The sequence below is a fragment of the Chroicocephalus ridibundus genome, chromosome 2, assembly GCF_963924245.1.
Source record: "Chroicocephalus ridibundus chromosome 2, bChrRid1.1, whole genome shotgun sequence".
In the NCBI taxonomy this organism is placed as follows: Eukaryota; Metazoa; Chordata; class Aves; order Charadriiformes; family Laridae; genus Chroicocephalus; species Chroicocephalus ridibundus.
The window spans coordinates 64,961,192-64,982,837 of record NC_086285.1 but is presented as its reverse complement, the minus strand read 5'-3'; the positions used below and the strand labels follow the sequence as shown (position 1 = coordinate 64,982,837).

Sequence of the window (21,646 nt, the reverse complement as noted above, 5' to 3'; positions counted from 1 at the left end):
TAATATGTAGTAAATAGATAAGCAAAGGATCTTATTTTAGCTTACTTTGTTCACTTATGTCGTTTTATTGCTTTGTTTCAACAATAATATAATTGAGTTCTTATCATATCAAATGAGATGGAAACCAAGGTTGCAATACTGCATCCCACAAACGTGCTTGTGAAAGTCCCTTTCACAGACCCAGAAATGCTGCATTATACAATTACCACTATTAGCTACTGCTACATGACATCTTAAACGCACGCATTAGAGATTTGCTTTTTTCAAAAAAATTTTGCTGCTTTAAAGTGCATGACACCTAGCTTCTACTTTCTTCTATGTTATGCTTTCTATCAACACCACCGTGTGGTTTATTCCTTCAAAAAATTAATACTTTTTATTTTTCCAAATGCTAATCATTATTGGAAACTAGATTTTTAAATTATTAGAGGGGTAATTATATTGAAGTTCATATTATTTTTATGGAACCTGCCTCTGCTGTTAGTCTCAGGTAAGATAAAAAAAAAATCAAGTAGTCTGATAAAAGGCATGCAAGTAGTAAAATCCCTAGATAAGACACGATGACTAATGCTCACTAAGAATTTCACCCAAAGCAAGTACATCACCATAGCTTCTATGAAAATTTAAAACTGGAAAAAAAAAATTGTGTGTAAACCCCTAAGAAACTCTACCTAGTAGTGCCATTTGTGTAGGCATCACTAAATAAAAATACAGCAAGATGCAGCTACAGAAGAGAAAAGAACACACTTTGAAAAGCACCATTTTAAAAATCTCAAAAATCCCAGGAAGTCTTTTTAGAGATTTTTCTTCTTCAATAAAAGTACCATAAGCGCTGTAAATGATCCAGTACTCCCAAGGTTAATTTTCAATTTTCACAGTGAAAGGTTACTATTACATTCTGACCCGTAAATTGCATCTTTCTACTAATACCCTATCATCTCATTTGTGTCCCTTTGCAGCTAGGACTTAAGTGTTCTATATTTGGTGACTCACATCTGTTTATTATTTCGTTTATGCTTGGCTTCACTTACCATTTGAATTAGCATATTGTAGCACGGTCATTTTGGATTCTTATACCTGGCCTACACACAACTGTGTATTTATTATTTCTTTTTTCTTTTAAATTGATCAGTGCCAATACCATAGCAGAAATAGTCAATAAGGCTCAAGAGTCAAATAGATGCCTAAAAGGCAACTAAACAAACTTGAGAGCAAGGCATTAAGTTTGACTCCCGTTATTCAGAATGAATCAGAGCACCTAGACCTTATCAGCTTCCAGAACCGAGCCAGACCTTACCATTAAATATCTGAAGCTTTTAGAATATAGAAATTAAAAAAAAAAATATTACTTCACAAATGTCATGAAATTCTAAATTATTAATCTTAAATAAATATATACTGAATGGCTGTCTAAACAGAGTTCAGAAAAAGGATTCTTAAGTTAAGTCTCTCTTCTTGAGGTTTCCCCTCCACAAGTATATTCTCTTATCTTCAATATGTTTCTGAAACCTTACATTAAAATGGTCTTGCAGTCTAGTGTGCATACATCAAGAACCCCGAGAATGCCAGATAAACGCAGCAGCTGTGGCTTCTACAGAGCTTGACATATTGGATGGAGGCAGACAAAGCAAAGCTTGGACAAACACAAAAGTCTTCGCTGGTCATGCTACCATTTTGCTTTAAAAAAAATCCATTCTAATTATAATTATTTATTTGCAGATAACCGTTGATTTCCTAACACAGACAGAGGAAATGTATCAAGTTTCCTGAATCCAGGTTAGGGACTTATTTGAATATTTTGTCTCTTGCCTGGCTTATCACCAATCTTCCCTTCTATGGAAACTGCCTGGGAGACAGGAGTACACTGGCAGATCCAGGGTCCTCCCACTACTGAGACACAGGTGTGCACCTGAACACACTAGCTGTGTAGTGTTCTCACAATAGATAATGTAGGTGCAGTCTAAGAGAGCTTCTGTGGCATCTTCCTCCTCAGTAGCAATCCAAAGGTAAAGACAGCCATCCACCTCTTGCCATCCACCTCTTGCGTGGCAAGGTCAAAGCAGCAACTTCCAAATTAGGAATGAAGGTAGCAAATATCTGCATTATGAAATGGAAATGCAACAGATCTGACAAAAGCTACTGAGAAACACCTCTTGTTTAGTGTTTCTCACCCAAAGTCTTTCAGATGTGTCTATTTATCACATGCCCACTGTTGAGCTCTGGTTTCCCATCAGCAGTGTCTCTCCACTAGAGGCCACCCGATCCTTAGAGCTTCTATCGTTCACAGCCCCAAATATCAAACTCTTCAATTACCACAGCACGGATTCCATTCAAAGTCAAATTCAGAGACTTCATGAAGGAACTGTCTCAACTCAAGCAGTAACTGCGTGACCCGCAACGTAACCTACAGCAGTACCAGCTCAGGAGGTAGAAGTAGCTTCTCCGAGCAGGAAAGTGTGTCTAGCTCAGTTGCCTGAGGAACATGTGCGTCTCGAGGGGTGCACAAAGAAGGAAAACTTCAGAAGCACTGTTGTTACAGACCATGGCAGCCCTGCATACTAATTCCATGTTTTGGGGAAATAATCACCCCATTTGTTTAGGAACGTTCATTTATGGAAATAAATCAAATCAAGCAGCTTACAAACATCTTGGGTAGTTTCTAGAAGTTCCATAAAGTACACAAGGTTGTGAAGTGACAATGACGCAGTTACCTGTTTTATCAGTCACAAAACCTAAGCCCACTAGAGTCAGGAAAATTAAGTTAAGGACTTCATAAATCCCACATCAGGTACAGAAAAATAACCACAAAACCATTATTCCCACCGCAGATTCAGAACTGTGTATTTAATTAGAACATTAGACTGATTTTAATATAAAATAAATACTAATCAACAATTTTAAAAAACTTTAGAAAACATGTAAATTGATAGGCCACAAAAAGCTGTGTATATTTAATTTTGTCATAGATCAATTACATTCTAAATCATACTTTTCAACTAAGCTGCTAACTTTTTTTTTAAAGGAAAAAAAAATCTCTTCTACAATAAGTTTTATTAGGCTATGACTCCCATTTAACAACCCCAATGAAACTAACTATGTGGCAGAAAGTGCTAAAAATACCCAAGCACACAAGTCAATAGTCAAAATTAAGGTCGACATGTAAGATGAAACAGATTGTCCATAGAAAGCATTTAAAGGAACAGCCGTATCCTTATTTACTTTCAACTCTGAGGATGAAAGAGTTAAGTACCTCCCTGCCCTATCAAATAACAGGAGTTTGCTTCTCTCTGGAGTGGTGTTAGATGGCTTCAGGCCATTCAGACAGTGCTACAGGACTGTTCCTTACACAGCCCAACTCAAAGCAAATATCCAAATTCTCCTGACTTTTCCCTGTGAGAGTGAACAACTTACACAAGGAAGGGCACTCTCATTTTCTCTCAGATTAACATCTTCCTTCGCTTCCTTTGGACCAACAGGAAATATCACTTATCACCCAGCTGTCTTACTAACTTTCACTTTGTGGAATTGCAACACTGAGTCCCTTTGCTCTGTGGAAAATGTAACTACCTCTTATTTGTCATCTTGGGAGCATTATGGCATGAAGTCCCAGTTAAAGAAAAGCTGATATCGGCACTTGAAAAAATGAAACTCGCCTTGCCTTTGGACACTGGGGATTATAAATCCACAAAGTGAGGTATTTGAAGCACCCTGCTGAATCCTCAAGGCCTTCAGTTACTGGATTAATCCTGAAAGGCTGTTATTGCTTGGCAGAAGACCAAAAAAATGCCCTAAGGCTGTTCTTGCTTGCTTTAGATACTACATCAAGGATACTTGCTTTAGATACTACATCAGGACTGGAACATACAAACCATCATACTACTACTGCTCCCTTTGAATTCTGGGCTATTTGGAACTTAGCTGGTTTTAAGAACTTAATCCACTAATTTTGTTTTTTATAATAGAATATTTTGAAAGAGAAAGCAGAAGTGAAAAAAAGAAACAATAATGCACCACACTCTTAGCTTGGGTAAATTGAAACAGAGCTTTGGTACTTACTTGACTCAAACATAGTCTTTTATCAACCAAGACAGAATAGCAATATATTTCTACGAAAAAATATTCAAAACCCTATTTAGACTGAAACTGTCAAGGCCCTGAGTGCATCCCCCTTCCCAGGAGTTTGACCAGCTGCGTTTAAGGCCAGCTCACTGTTAAAAGCTGTGATGAAGAAACAGCTCGAAGAAACCTCCATGGAGGCTGCCCTCCCCCTTTACCTTGGCTCTCACGCTCGGTCCTGTGAGCTGCACTGCAGTCAGGTTCCAGCTATGCCCACACCTGACCACGTACCCCACTGGTCTGGCCCTGATAGGCACACACGACCTCCTGGCTTTGGACCTGCCTCACTGCCGTGAGCTTTCCTTGCAATCACCAGATTCCTTTGCAATCACCAATCAAGACCTGATCCCGACTTCATGATTTGACTTCTTGGCTTGAATTCAGACATGCCTCATCACCACAGACCTGTACAACAATCTATACTCTTGACTGTCTCTGGTTTCCATCATGGAACATGCTCCTTTCACCTTGCTTGGATATTGTGGGGCTGTACACCTCATCACTGAGGCCACTGCCTCTAGCAGCCTGGCTCTGCTTAGCTCCTCGCTTCCCTTTCCTTGCGGGCCAGCCTGCCATTGCTGCTCCCCAGCAGAAACATCTAACTACTCAATATTTACAAAATGTTGCTCCAAACAGTTTATCACCAACTAATTGACACTTCCAACACACAATGTTCCCTTTTGAGCTAACATCAGTTTAAGAAAAAGATCCACTGCCTCGCGGATGGTGTTGGTCACCCCATCCAGCAGTTTGGGAGTTCCTCCACTGTTGTGCTGACGGCTTTTCTGGAGCCATGCTATGAACCTCATCACTTAAACTGAAAAACAACCCATATAAATAAAGGCTTTCAAGCTTTTGGCATCTATGAGGGAGCAATTTGTAGGGCAAGAAGGAAGGACTAGGGATGGAAATTTTGTAAGCTAGTTTTGCTGCTTAGAAGAACTCTCATATAACCCACCTTCATTTATTTCAGAGTATTTAAAAGCATCTTCACTTCAAACAATAGGCTCTACTTTCAAAATCAGGTTGCCATGTAAGCTATACAGAGGTTATATGTGTAGTAGTTTGAAGTTACGGCTATTGGTTTGGAAACGGGGAAGAAGCAGTGAGATTTCCCCACTGCCTGAGTGTTCCCAGCAGCTTCTGTTTGGATTGTTCAACAACTCACATGTTTCCAATCAGCACTGGTTTGTTTATGTTTATAAACAACCAGTTGATAACTAACATTTGCAGTCCATCACTTCTCATCAAGAAACTTCATAATTAAAATAAAATTATTAACTTAAAAATACAGCTTGATCACGTGAAAAAACTGCCGATCAATATTCAAGAAAAGCTATGGAGTAGTTATTCTTTGTGGGTCTCGAAGGTCATGAAAGTGATGGTTTTATGCTACTGAGTGATTTGCTTTTCACAATACATTGACAAAACAACACAATTAGTCTTGCTTCAATAAGCACACACAATAAAATGAATTAAACAATACAACATGTCTCATACATTACAGCTTCACTTTTGTAAACACAAAAGCTGCTTCACTAAGGGCATATCATTTCCCTGTCTGTTTTTAAATGATTGGCTTTGTATCCTCGTAATTAATTTTAGCAACTCTGTTGTCTCTGCACAGAAACGTTGGAATTAAATAACTGACCACACTTTAAGGTAGTATTTAAATATTCAAAATCCTGGAATTAGAAATGCTTGAGAATATAACAGTGCAGGACAAAGCATAACCAATAAATAGCTGGTTTATGAGAGTAAGCAGTCATTAAAAATCGTGACTGATCAATCTTTTCTGACCAAGGGGAGCAAAGGTCTTCAAAGGCCCCTGTTCATAGCATGCCACTGAATTGCTTGGGTCTGCGACCTTTGAACTCCATTGCTTTACCTACTTAGCTTATATCCTTTTATTATTGTTCATTACATTAAGGTAGCTGGCTTTCTACAGATGAGCCGAACCCATACCTATGATGGCCAAGAAGGGGCTGTTTTCATTTTTTTCAGTGAGTTCTCAGTGAATGTTTATTGTTTGCTATGCTACAGCTATAGAGGACAAGTGACAGACAAATGAAACTTTCCACTCTTTCAGAGAAAATGAAATATTGATCACTTATCATAAGAAACAAAGAGCCTGGCATAAGTAGAGTTCACATTATGAATACAAAATCAGTTACTTATCTCAGGTTACTCTAACAACAGATAAATACATCTTTTATGATGAATGTACCTACTTCTAAATGTGCATACTTTGTTATGGTTGTATTTTATCGGTATATGGATGCTCACATACGCACAGATGTGAACAATGTCAAATGAATTCCTCAAGCCAATTCATTAAGCGTGTCAATGTATCACTAAACTGCTTCTTATACTTTCCTACATGGAAGAATAGTTTATACTTACACATTGTTCTCTGCTCTTTATATGCTGTGGTGCTATCATGCAATATTATATAATGCAACAGACAACTGTGCAAATAACATCTTCTTTCAAAAGACTGCAATCAAGCCAGAACCATAAACAAAATCTAAGAGAACAGAGTTGTAATGTTGAGAAAGTACAATGCATAAAACTGGTTAAGTCTATTAAATGATAATGTTGCTTATTAACCAAATATGTTGTGATAGGTCAGTGCCGAGGTTAAACAGAAAACATCAATTGAACCATTTCCCTAAATAAAGCTCCAGGGTGCAATATTCAAAGCACTTTATTCAATAAAAAATGCTTTTAAAATGGTACTTTGGTGATTGGGAAACATTGGCATCATCCGTCAACCTAACTGCAGGAAAGTTCAATAAGCTAAATAATGAACCATTTACATTATTTTCCTTAGGCTCCAGTGATTTGCAAACATTGCATCAATAGAACTCTTTAAAAAATTATGATAAAGACCTGCTAGTCTTTCAACTCTTAGGCTTTTTGCTGTCATGCTGCAATTTTTATGCTGTTTACATGTTTTTTGTAGCTTCATCTTTTTATAAGACTCCATTTAGCATCAGTTTCTCATTATATTAAAGCATATTTATTCAATATAGTTTTACTAGTGTTTTAAGCATTATCTTTGAAATAATTTAATGTTTTCTGTTCTAAAATGTAAGTTTTTCATTTCACTGTCATATAATTTGAATGCATGAGTTGAGATGATTAACAAAAAATTCGTTATTAAAAGGATACCTGTGATTTCTCTTCCTCAAAACACTAACAGTTTCTTTGTTGTTGATTTCCTCTTCCACTTCCCTTTCTACCCTGAGTCCCAGATCTGTCGTATTAGCACTTTATCAACTTTCCTCTTTCCAGAGTCAAATTCCCTACCGTCTCCACAGGGCACGACTTGCATAATTCTCAAGTCTTACAGCTGTTTCCTTTAGCAAATATGGGAGGAGAATTGCTCTTTTTGGTAGTATTTTCAGGTTCCAAACAACTGAATGAATATACAAAAGTCCACAGAGAGACAAGAGGAAATGGGAGAAAAAAACTCACATAGTCTCTCTCAATTGCACGTCTCTTCACCTGATTTAGTAATACCTTTGGCTGTTAAAGCTGTCATCATAGGTAGATACTTGGTTTTGCAGTCTTTCATTATATTTAGTAATACCTCACAGGCTTATTACACTGATCTATTTAGTGAATGTGAATATACGTGCATACGAAAATTCGCACATGTGCACAATACAAGTCAAACATCATACAACTACACTAACAAGCTATATTTAGAGTGTATCCCTGGCACAAACAAATGCACTTCCAGCATTCTCTATACATAAAGCAGATCAACCCACACTATGTAACACCACATATGGTATTATGGATTATTTATTTTAGCCAGAGAGCAGCATCTCAAGTCCTGCTTAGACTTTATTTTTAAAAATGTTCTAACTGCCATGTTTTAATCACTGAGAACCAGGCGCTTCTTTATATTCTACAATTCTTTAACAGTATGAACTGTGTTTATAGCATCTGAAATGCATGCAATGCCTGTTAGTTCGGTACGACGTGAAGTCAGACTTAAATTTATTTCTTGCATTCCTAAAAATACTTGTTACAGACTTGTTACTTTTAGCAATTACAGCTTGCAGTTCGAATTGCTAAAGTTTTGTTAGTATTACATATGGTGATATATTAGACACGTAAACCAAACATATACCAAGAATAATAGGCTATGCTGTGGCAAGATGAGGTCTGTGGAAGAAATATTATCTTGTATCAGATCAACTCGTATAGCCAGAAAAATATACAGGCTTTCAGATACACACTTCCCTTCTTCACATCTTACAACAACCTTGTTTTGATTATGACTAAGCTACTGTGGCTACACCACCAACAGTACATCCAAGCTTCAGATGCTGCCAGAATTTCTTTAAAATAAAGATGCCCCTCAACCTTCTCACTTTGAGGCAAACCAACCTCAAAATACTCTATTTCTCTATTATACTGTATCAAGTACATACATGTTTTCATAAAGTGGATGGGCTATAATTATTTTTTTTATGCTTACCTTGCAGTATCTTGAAACTTGAGTTTTGCCTCTCTTCTAATATCTTTTCAGATTGAATTTTAGGCAATCAATTTAGGCCCCAAAACAGGATTATTCAGAACAGTAACTCAAATACACTGAATGCAGTGGGATTTGTTTAAAATTTGGATTTCAATGGAAGTCAAATGCATGTTTTTATTGAAATGGGGTTTTAAATTTGTGCTACAATTGATGCAATTTTGACTGAATCCTGAACATTACGATGCTGCCTAGGATTTGACACTCAAAAGCTTTTCTACAGGAGTATTACAGGCTTGGGTTGCTTTTTTTTCCTGTTAGGAATCTATATATTCCACTAACTGGTAGTGTCTCTAGCTAACGTACCTGGTTGTCCATCATTCAAAGCAGTTTCCTATTCCCCTTTGTATGTATATGCTATGATTCGTACATGGATTAATGTTTTGAGAATATACCTAATAACTTTAACTGTAATACTCAAAACAGTATTGATCCCAAAGCACTGACTTGACAGGCCTTTTAGTTAAATAACTGAAAAAAACTCTTCTGTAACAAAGAAACACCAGATCTTTCCTACAGCTGTAGAGGAAATAAAACCAGATTATAGCTAATTTTAAAGAAACTCCAGCCCCAAAACACTCTTATTTCACAGTTCTGCTCTTTTTAACTTAACTTACCCTGTTCTTTATGAGATATTAATTTTTTCAGCCTTGCATACTAACCTCATCAGGGCTGGAAGCCTGGTAAGTGCGATTTTCATCGCTGAAGTCCTGATCCACCTCTGCATATTCTGTTTCTCCAGACACACCAGCCCGGGACTCGTATACGGGGGTGACATTGTGGCACAGTGCAATGGCCTTCACTGCTTCATGTATCCGACTGCTGACACTCTTGCGGACTTTGGGTGCAGACGACTGAGGTTTCCTAGACGGTGTTGAACTGGTACTGTTTCCACTATTCTGGGAGTGCACCTTTAAGACCCAACGCAATGAACAGTAAATCCAAGTTCAATAATGGAAATAAAGCATGAATATTAATATATATATCCAATTGTTCCCTTTGAAAACGTTGATAAATAGTAAGCACAGTAACCATTTATTTATTTTATATAACCTGCTGTTAACTCATTCAGTTTGTGATTCATAAAAACCCTCATCTACTTTTCTGTAGAACCAATACGTAACTGGGTTCATCACCTCGCAATTCTAGTCAGATTTCAGTAACAGAGCCTGAATTTTCAACTGCAGACAGCTGAAAAATGTGAAATGAAAACAAGTATGCAGTAAAAGGGGTGAACAGGCTGGCTGGATTCTGCAGAAAACCCTGCTTCCTCACTTCAGAAGTCACCTTTTTCAGTGATATGTCACAACAGTCCTTTAATGTCCTTTACATTCTATGAATTGTTTTTTAAAAAGTATTTGAGCCAGCAACCAAATGAATGAGTTCATAAACACCAAACCAAATTGGAATCGTGGTGGTGGTGGTGTTCTTTAGTCTCTTTGTCACCCATGTACATTCAGAGATTGGAAACTCCAATGCCATTAAATTGGAAAAAAACTTATCTTTTAAATCTTCATCTAAATCCCTGTATTTTAAAGACCATCACATTGGTACAGAACAAAAGAACAAAAGCCAGTATCATCGTTAAGTATAAATATTAGGAGTCATTAAAATACAACTATTGCTCATTTAATTTATAACCTACACAATTTCTATATTGTTTGTGAACTAATGCAGTTTGTCTGATTTTGCTGCAGGCTGAAATTTGTTTGGCCTTACAAGAATGCAACAATCTAATAAAATAATGCAAAAATAATAGCTTGACACATTTTTGAAGATCACATTACTATTGCATAGCCGCTAAACTAGCACTATTTTAAGTTATCCTTCAGAAATGCTCAAGTATGTGATTTAATTCATCTTTTAAGAGATAGTACTATAAGTTTGTAATTAGTTGAGAAGAAGAGGGTTTGGGTTTTTTTGTTTTGTTTTGGGTTTTTTGCTGCCCTTGTTTTTTTTTTTTTTTTTAAGTAAGCACATTAAATATATCAGCAGTACTACCAAAGGCTCTTCTGTTCACTCCAGGGTAACTCTTCAGAAACCACGCTTTTTTCCTCCTGACTGCAATCTGCTGAACCGTGAACATTCTGCCCATCAAATTACAGTGTTGTCTAATAAAGGGTTTAACTTTCTGCTCATCTGGCACTGCTTTTCAGCTACTGCTTTAAACCTCTGCATTTGCATTCTGCTAACGCTGATGCCATTACAGCCGCAAATAAATTAAGCTGATTTACTCCTTCTGAATTATGTTATGTTTATTGATGCTTGTATAATTTAATTTCACACAAATTCCATTAAAGATTATGCCCTCTATCACAAAATGCTTCCAGTGGGGAAATATAATCAGGTTATAATAGATTTGTGTGTTACATTAAGATGACAATAGTCTAGTAGGTCCACTGTAATAATAAAACAGAACACAAACAAGGGATAAAATCAATGTCACACAAGAACCACTGCCTAGCTAACTGGCAGCTTCTATTATCATAGATTAAATAAAAACCTCACCATACTTTTTCAGATTGAAACAATTGTTTAATAGTTGCTTGTTTTGTTACTGAGACGCCTTCATTTTTCTGTTTTAAAGAGCTGCTACCAACACACGCATAATTAAAGCATTATTTAAACATCAAGAAGTGTTTATATAAGGCTGAAAAAAAAGGAAGTTCCAAGTAGGCTATTTTCATCATCTACGAACAGCAAACCTAGATTTGGGAAATCTTTTCCCACAATTGAGAAAAAAAGCTTTCCTCACATTTCCTACTTTTAAAAATTTCAGTGCCAAATATGTTACAGTTATTAAAAACTTAATTAACCATGGGTACCATTCATTAAATTTTGCAGCAAATTAGTAAAAGCTTTACGCAAGTAAGAATTCCAGGAATCACACGATTCTTTTCAGCTAGCATATTTAACCGCAAAATACGAAAACAGTATTAATGAACATGCCTCCTCTAGAAGACTGATGCTTAGTCATCAAACTCAGTCAGATCTAGGTGTGCAAGCTCAAGACTGTCAGCTATTATTATTCATTGCTGCAGTTGTTACTGTGAGTACCCAAGCAACCCATTATAACAAAACTAAGTTTGGGTGATTTTTATAAACATAGTCAGGTAGCAATTACTTTCAGTAACCCATTCTGAACCAAATTTGGACTGCTGATCTTGAGGTAAAAGAGCTACATATCTCATTTCCAAGGCATATTGTTGCATCTCGGTTACTATTCATGACTATACCTACTCAGAATTAAGCTGAAATAGATTGAGCTAAGGAAAATGAATTCTAGAAGTGGATTTGTTGATCTGTTTAGATGTAAAATAATACAGAAATTGAAGTTGCAGACTAAAAACTTATACATTGCTTATTCACTGCTTTCTATCCTGCCTCTCTTCCCAAAAGCTACATAATATTAACTGAGTCTAGTGTGGTGTCAAACAGCTACTTTTTGAGTTTTATTTTTATTTTAAGGAAATGTGAAGGGGAGCCATAGTCCAAAAAAACCTCATGACTAAAGATTCAAATCAATTGTTGATCCTACAATCCTTTTACAACAGAAAATGAGGACACAGACAAGAAGGTCAGGCTACAAACGTAACTGGGTCAGCCAGTCATGTTCGAGTATCCAAGTTAACTATGGTAAATAATTTTTTATATAAAGTGTTGTTATCATACTGTACACAACAAATGGAAATATTAGTTAACCTATAATTTATTTCCTCTTCTGTCAATTTATTTCTTTTTTGTTTCAAATAATAGAAATAAAAAACAAAGTAAAAAATCCTTCCGAATCTCAAAGTGGAATCAGGTGCTTAGAAAGGTTTGCAGAAAGCACTCAAATAGTTTACATACACAGGAGATGCAAATGATGCTTGCAGAATTTCATCTTCCTCCTTCATCCCACAACTGACCCACAGACAGACAGACAGTCACAATCCAGACCAAGCACTCTTATATATCACAGGAACACTTCGCTCTTAAGGAATACGGAGTTTTCCATTTTCTCCCCCACCCAGTTTCATGCTGTTTGCAATCATCTTAGTTTTTTTAAAACACTTTTTAGATACACATTTCTAAATTTTATTTTGACAACTATTTTTTTTACTTTTTGGTTATACCAATTAATGTGGCTTTTTGATGTCTATTCTTGATGAGTATCTTCAAAGATACAATTACTGCTCATCTTGTTCTGGACGCTTACTTGTAATTTGTAGTCTCAGTAATGAATAGCTTACTCTTACATGATTTTGCAGGAGTAAGACTGCACTGCACAGACAGGTTAACACAGATTTCTGCTACTGGGGAACAGAAAAGTAATTTCCTTTCAGTGGGTATTATGAGGAACTTCAGAATCAGGACAGAACCACGTACTGTCTCACATTTTTTCCTTTCACCATATCTATTAAAAGATACCTACAAATGAAAGAACTTTCATAGCATCTCAAATTTCTAGACATAATCAGTAACAACACTGCTAAAAAAATATCTTAATATTAATGGTAAATAATTTACGAAATGAGATACCTGTGAATAAGAGTTTATAATATGACTCTGAATTTCATCCATTGTATCTGTTCCATAGGACACAGTACCTAAGTGGAGGCGCTTAAATATCATCTCATTCTGTGTAAGTGTTCCTGTAATAAAGAAGAAGTATATCACAAGTGAGCAAAAAATACCGTGAGAAGGCCACAAAAACCCCACCAAAATCTTTCTTTTGGAAAGAAGGAATGAATCATGAGTTAGCATCTGTTTAGTTAATTAAAGGAACATTTTTGGAGAAAGATCAGGGTTAGTCATACTGGAAGAAATCACTGGTTCCACATTCAAGTTGATTCTGCCAACACAACTAAATATACAAGTTCAAAAAAAGACAAAAAACTTTTTTCTTCATAGGAAAGATAGAAAATGTAGTATCTGGATGGAACTGACTTTCAAAAGCCAATGCAAGAGTTTGCAACATCAAAAAATCTACAGCAAAAAAAAGAAAAAAACCAACCCCTCAGAATTCATCCAGACATCTTGCACTTTGTGTACGAAAGCAGACGTTCTGGCAAACAGGCACATTCAATGTTATTTAGAGTAAGTCATTAAGACCTAACATCACTTCCAAACTTGACAGATTTAGCCTCCAACCGGAACAAGCCAGAATGAACAAAATCAGTGTTTTCAGAGCTCACTTCACATTTATAAGAAACTACAGGGTGTCAGTCACAGATTGACATTTTGCGTCCACCTCTGCCAACTAGCCACATCCTCTGGTTTGGAAAAGCTCTAATTGAGGGGTGGGGGCTTCAGCCTTCCATGATGGGGCACATCAGACAAAAAGAGGACACTACTGCGTAGCTTCCCATGGTCAGCTCACAAAAGATTGTTTTGGTAACGGCCCTTCCTAAAACTTTTTTTCCTATGGTCACTCAGCCAAAGCTATTCTTATATTTTAACCACTCAGGTTTGGGTCATTAAAATACATAAATCTGATGATTAAAAAAAACCAAACAAAACATGGTGCCAAAAGTGACATTCTTGAAGCTTCTACAATATTTTTAGTATGGAGGATATAGTAATTATCTATTAAAAAAATTTGCAGAATGAAATATTTCATATTTATTTTATTTATCTAGACTATTTTTTATATCATGTCTTTGCCCCAGTATGCCAAAATACACAGTAAGCCACAGGAAAAGAGAAGACTAAAAGCATGACATATACTATAATTACTATCTGGAAAACAGAACTGTTTGGACAGCTAGCATCTAGTTTATGTATTTAACAGGGCTAGAACCATTACTGCTCTTCAAAGATTTGGTAGAGCTGTAGAAGTCTCATGTCTTTCTCAGTTATACTTGAGATGTCTACCACACTTACTCCCTGGTAGTATCTGAACAGTGACACTTCATCTCAATTGTTGTACCATCATATTGCACTATCAAACCATGTCTTCCTGTATCACCAGTACTAGATGATCATTCCAAATTCCCCCTCTCCCAGTAAAAAATGACACTTCCCATCCACTTTTCCTTACATGTTGTTGAGGATGTTTTTTTTCCTAGTAGTATAATTTGAATTTTAAAAAAATATATTTAAAATAAGATTTATCTGAAGTGCATAAATTCTCCGCAAAATATGAACAACATTATCAAAAATTCACATGAGAAGTAGAATATTCCCAAGGCTGGAAAACAGCCCAGGAAGACGAAGTTCCTGATCTCTAGAATTAGTAAGTCAGAATTGTTTGGTTACTTTTATACAAGGGAGAAGAAAATTATTTTGGTTTTACAGTAATCGTATAAAGCCATGAGAAATTACTTCTTCTGCCTTTAGAAACTGTACTTTTATTGAGACCCTTTGTTAATTTCCAAGTAAATCTGCATCACCTTCCTTACTTTTGAGGCACGCTAATATCTTCTCACTGCACTTAGCTTTGCCAAGCCTTTGAATTAAAATAAACACTCCCTAGGAGTTGTGAAACTAAATGGTACTCAAAACTTGAGACAGCAGGCAACTATCAAACCCACTTCCCACTAGTTCTGTAATTGCTGCTTGGGGAAACTGAGCAGGAAACAAAATTAGCCCTACGATTATTATATGGAAAGATTATTTCTTCTGACACTATTAAATCAGTCCAACTCCAAATCACGCTTGGTGAGAGAAAGGCAGATAGGTGGAAAATTTGTGTGTTCCCCCTTCCCCCACCCCTTTTCTCAGCTAGCAGGGAAGAAAAGCTTCTGAGCAGAAAAGCATGGATTTTCCTACCTTGCAACAATCAGGAGCCAGGGAAGGAAGTTTAGGAAAAATGGGCGAGGAAAAAGAATCAACTTGTAACGACATGGAAATAAACATTCTGGCAATCCTGATTCAATACTTGCATCTTATACATTACTTGTATGATCCTTTTATCAGCTGCAGTAACAGGAAATATATATGACATAGGAAAAGAGGCTGCAAAAACACCTGTCTCTGCTACAAAAAATTGTAATAAAAAAAAGAACACCAAAAAACCAAAGAAAGAAAAGAAACAGCAATTACAGTTTGCTCAGGATTCTTAAGACTAGTGTAAGGCTTTCAACAGTAATCTTGACATGTTATCAAACATGCAGAGCTGCATTTATGAAAGTGCTCCCAAAAATTTCAGCAAAAAATAAAAGAAAATACACCTTTTTAAGTGGTCCACATGGAAGTTCCATTTCACCACGTGTGCAAATTCAGATTTACTTCTACATTCTCCTACTGAATGAAACACCAAAACGGGACAGAATCATTCCCAACAACTTGTTCCAAATATTATACGGTGCCAATCAGTCATTTTGCAATTTCAGCAGCAGTTCTGTCCTAAATTTTAGCCTTTTAGTTGAAGACAAAACAACATATCTTTTATTTTATGCCCCAAAATACAAGCCCTTAAAATATCCAGAGGTAGATTTTCTAATATAGCCCACTTAAGGTACGAAAAACAACCCAAAACTGAGTTCTCTAGTCTGATGGAGGTGATAAGTACTAAAGAACAGTGAACGAGCTGTCTATTTTTCACAATGCTTTTTCAAGACCCACTTATCAGTTCCACACTTCCAGGATAGTGCTAATATGAAGAGTTATTAGATAAAAAGCTTATTTTAGAAAAGCTTACAGAAATTATGCTAGCCAGTAAATGATCTATTACTACTGTTACACATTCTTAAACTTTGCTCTACAATGCAGGTACCACACGTAGAAAATATCCTGACAAAAAGTTAGTATAAAATTGCTTAAGAAAAATTTAGTATGTTCTTTAATGAAGCCAAGAGCTTTTCTTTCTTTTCTTTTCTCCCCCCCCCCCCCCCGCCCCCAATTGTATCATTAAACACAGAGTAAAGCAGGCAAAGAGGAAATTAATTTCTAAGGAAAAAGTCCTGAAGGCATCATTCCCTGGGTGGCAACAGATGTGATTCACACCAGAGCAGTAGAGGTTTTTATTTTGTTTTTGAGAAGCAGATGCAGATCTTTCTGATCCCATATTAGTAAATGGTAATTTGGACCAATACCAACAATCTGAAAAGGCCAAAACAAAAAAAGCAAAAAAATATGTAGAGAAGAATTATTAATTTTGTGAGAAATCGAGAGGGTGAGTAACTTTTTATAAAATACGAGTACTTTGTTTGAGCTACTTGCTTAAACGGATAAAAAGTCAGTGTAAATGCAAACATTTCTATGGAAACTTTCATGGGAGATCAGGCCCAAAGCTCTTAATAACTAGACTGTTGGCAACAATCTGGAGATGAAAATTCTTTCTATGAACCCTGGAAAAAAACATAACCTGGTATAGAATGTAAAAAGAAAATGAAAAAAATCATGGCAAACACATATATAGAGTACGTCTGCTCCACTTACAAACAGGCCACAACCACAACCACCACAAAACCTCAAACCAAACAAATCCCAGTACCACCCATTAAGAATAAGGGCAAAGACAAAGAGAGCTGAGATACCCTTCTTCTTTCCTGGGCAGAAGGTAACAGTAGAGGTAACAGGTAACACAGTTATGAATAGCAGCAGCTTTTTCCTCTGTGCCTTCTGTCTCCCACAAGAACAGCAGCAATATCGAAGAGCAACATCCATGCTCACTGGATACACTGCATATTTTCAGTTCACGGGAGTCCAACAGAAGCCACAAAGTAAGGATTCCTTTGACTGATCTACTTTGAGTGCACATCTGGAAGCTTCCTGTAGGATCTCTCCATCAAAACTTTCCATTCCTAGTCTGCTCTATTCACCCTGCAACTAAGTGGTACTAAAAATCACAGAGGTAGAGGAAGTGTAATGGTGTAAGGAAGCGTAAGAAAGGAGTGAATACGTATCCATCAAAATGAAATGAGGAGATGTGATTCCATCATCATTTTTTCAAATTACTCTTTCTCTGTGGTAGCTTATGTTTAACAGGTAAAGAATAAATTAAAGTATAGTCTAAACAATTACTGAAATTCACTATTTGAATAGTACATTATATTAGGCACGTTTTATGTAAAAGCCCGTATACACCAACCTCTAACACAAGGCTTTCCCAGAAAATCAAGAATGCCATTGCTCTATGCATCTGTTCAACTATTATATCTGTTAAGTATCTCATTTGGTCCAAACACCCGCTAAAATGTTAATTACAGAACTCAAATACAAGTGTATGCATTAGTAAACAACTATGCTTGGAAGACTGTATGCATTTGTTTTAGCTGAATACTCTGGCAGTTCTCATGAACAGCAGAAGGTTTGCCATCCCACATCCTAAGTAAAAAAAAAAAACGTTCAATAAATATTGCCAAATATCTTTATTTTTCTTTTATGATTAGAATCTTTTTGTACCCTGGAGAGGATAAGATATCATGCTCAGTTGCCCTTGGAAACTGCTGGAAACCATGCTCCCCCCTGTAACTGCCCCCCCCCCCGCCCCGTAACGGATGACGCCTTTCTGTCAAACTTATATGTGATTCAAGTCCAAACAACATGGCATTTTGGGTAATGGATGCTATAATTAAAATGTGAGTCCTAAAAAACCTGTTGTTTTAGTGGGTGTTTTTAGTAATGGCTTTGTTCTACATGAAGATAAAAACTCCCTAACAAAGGAATTAATGTATTGCTTTAATAGGCTGCACCCTGAGTTAAGTTTTAAAATTTATGAGTTCTCTGCAGCATTGTTCTTTAAACAATGGCATTGTCAAATGCAACCAGTGAGAAGATTAAAGTTCTCCCAGCAGATTAAGTACAAATTATCTGTCCTCCTGTTTCAGCATCATTTGTTCATTTATCACATAACGTCTAGTATTTCTGGTCAGTGTCAATATGCTCTGCATCCTTGCAGTTAACAGATGTCTTCTCTTGTCGAATGAATTACTTTATGTTTCACGCACTGGTGGCCGCAGATGTGTCACTATAGCAACATCATTAATTTCAGATCTTACCGGAAACATGCACTCCAATCAAACCTAATTATACCACATTGCTTTCTTGTCCCACAATAAGGAAACTATAATGCAATTATTGGGATACTTCATTTTCTATTCTACTGTGGCAAATGAGAGCGCCACTGTGATGGACGCTTCTTGTCAAAAAGCTTATTGATGAAGCACAAACCCAATTTACAATCATACAAAGGACTACCTTGCAATTATGTTAGTAATGCAATGCTCCTTAGACTCAACAACTAATTCTCAATCATTTCCAGTGAAGCTTGGACCACAATCTTAAGATTTTTTGCAGACTGTTCTCTGGATTCCCTTTCATTTTTAATATTGGGAAAAACGTCACCTGTTTACATTTCACTAGACCAGCCTTTTAGTCCTGCTTTTTAGCAGCACCCACTGGGACGGGCAGCCACAAAACCGCCTCTCTCTCTCCTCTGACAGCCAAGCCCTAAGTGGGCAGAACAGAATCAACTGGCTTATACGACTAGAACTGAAAATTCAAGCGAGAAACTACTGAGCTAGCTCTCATGAACAGTGCATAATCATGCAATGGTAATCAAGGATTAATCGTACAGGTTCTGTTCATTACCTAGCAGTAAGTTTCACATTTATGATAAAATGCAGAATGAGACCAAATGTATTCAGGAAAGGAAACTAGAAGCAGCTACTGATATATTTGCGAAAAGGTACATTGGCTACATGTTTGTCCAGAATTAAAAACAGTTTAAAATTTGTAGCGCATTTAAGACTAATAAATTTGAGCAGTGTTTCTCATGCTGGTCTAATGAAAAGCGCAGTCTGCAAGGCCACGGTCAGTGTTCTGAAGCTGGTAACGACTGCTGGACTCCAGCTTATTTTCACTTACATCAGCTTTCAGCGAACGCTTGGATAAAAGTGCATAGGGTGAAACTGCTGACTGTTAGTCCAAAACATTTTGGAACTACTGCCCTAGGATACAACATTTACTTTCATTTTTACATCATTGGCTTACAGATTCAGCTCTTCCTTCAGAACTCAACAGATCTCAGTGCTCTGAAAGGCCTTTAAGGTTGAATGATAGCAATCCTCCAAACTATACATAAACACATTTGCTGGTAAAAGCCTTTTAACATTTGTCTATTTCACCCCTTTTAAGTACGCGCTCTGAAAGGCCAGAATACAGTGGCATGATGTGGGTTGAGAAAAACCCAAAAAACAATTAGAAGCAAAACAGGGTTGTTTCTCTTCATATATGCAAATCAATAAACTTTATCCTTGCAAAGCTTTATAGATGTAACTGTGTTACATCTGTATTTTTGCTTTGAAAACCCAGCATCACTACATCTTGTTGCCCTGCCAAAAAAATATTTTTATTTTTTTTAAAGGAAAAAGCCTCGTTTTTTAATTACTGTTGTACTAGGTTAAGTGTATTCATTGTCCTTCTAGAAGTACAACTGCAGCAGATTTTTTTTTCTTTTATTTTTTTTTTTTTTCAAACAATGTTTTGTTTCTCAAACAGGGTAGTAGGTTCATGCAGCTTGAGGAAAAGATAGTACACTGATCCTTGTGCCTGAGAATATTAACTGGTCACCAGAGTCAGAACTCTGCATTGTAGAGTTGGCTGAATGAACTGTTAGCATTTTATTCATCAAGCCTTTTAAAATTTTCAGCGCGGTCTAACTGTAAGCAGAATACCTCAGCACTTGAACCGCATTTCCAGTTTGGTATGGTAACTGGATTCTCTATCAGAAAAGTTTAAGATGTATACATTGGTTTTGCTTACAAAGTAGTGCTTTGGGCAAATGAACTCAACTGCATTGTTTTGAAAATTCATTATTTTTGAACATACTTCCCTTTTTCCAAACATATGCTGTAAATCACATATTTCAAGCCTTCGATGAGACAGCACTCTTAAAAGTTACATAAATTATCATGATGAAGGGTGCAATTAAAATCAATAAGCAGTTTCAAATAGCATACAAATCATCAGCTAACTGAAATAAAACTTGTTAAAAGAAATCTTCACTTGCTTTGAAGAATTACCACACTATAATTAGCAATACATTTTTTTACGTGCTAAGAAACAAGGTGGCAGATGTCTTTATCTCGTACAAAATAAAAAACAGCATTCAGAAGTGTATAGGGTAACATGCGTACCTATAGAAAAAAAAATAATGAAAGTGTGTTTTGAAAACGTGACAATATATTAAATTTACATTTCATTTCAAAATATGCAGTACTGGAAGCGTTCAGCATGTGAGGGAATGTGGAACTATTTCAAGCAGAAAGAGATGTAAACTGTGTATTATGCTTTCTGAACACTATGACAGAGGTCAACCTCTAGCCCCCTCCCCAAATGCTTTCTCAGCATTTTGAACTAGATTTTACTTAAAACCATGAAAAAATTTCTTTAGCTGTTTGAGAAACAACTGTCTCAGTTCAGAAGTTCAGCTTCTTCAGAAAACAGGATGTTTACTAGAACTGATTTATCCAATCTCAGAAAGAACCACAAAAGGCGAAAAAAATACTGTATTTGCTACCTAATTTAACTTGTTATTTATTATGGTATTTTCCAAAATAAACTTTAAGATTCCTTATATAAATCTAGAACTAAGAGCACGGTAAGACCGTAACAAGTGTCAGTCATAACAGCAGACAGCAGCATAGCACAAGCTATTACTTCACACACTTACCTACTTTCTGATCCTGTTAAGGGTTGGCTTTTCCAGTATAGCAGGTCAGGTATAGTAACAGGTTACAGTTTGAAGATGTAATCATACAGCAACTCTAGAACTGGTCTTTGTAACAAAGAGCAACTAACTTCATAGGGATAACAGATGTAATTTTGGAGGCTGATCTCATTACTTGTTTTGGAAATGACTTGCTCTCTCAAAGGTCATTCTCAACTATCACACAACATTGCAGAAGAAATGAGGTGCAGAATAAAACAGCATCCTGAGTGTTAATCCAGAGTCTTTTCAGAGAAAGACAGATGGTACTCTTACTAGTACTATCCAGTGTCCCGTTACTATAGCAGGAGTGTTCCCACTGGAATAAGTCATATTAATAC

General features: G+C 36.4%; 1 protein-coding gene across 3 annotated transcripts in view; it reads right to left on the bottom strand.

Annotated features, from left to right (window-relative positions):
• The window catches only part of ATP9B (ATPase phospholipid transporting 9B (putative)), a 171,967-nt gene that overhangs the window by 22,298 nt on the left and 128,023 nt on the right, over window positions 1-21,646 (bottom strand). For all 3 annotated transcript variants that reach the window (XM_063325763.1, XM_063325761.1, XM_063325762.1), the window contains 2 exons: window positions 13,190-13,302; window positions 9,331-9,579 (listed from right to left, as the gene is read on the bottom strand). In XM_063325763.1, coding sequence (XP_063181833.1) covers window positions 9,331-9,579; window positions 13,190-13,302 — 362 coding nt within the window. The remainder of the gene's footprint in view (window positions 1-9,330; window positions 9,580-13,189; window positions 13,303-21,646) is intronic.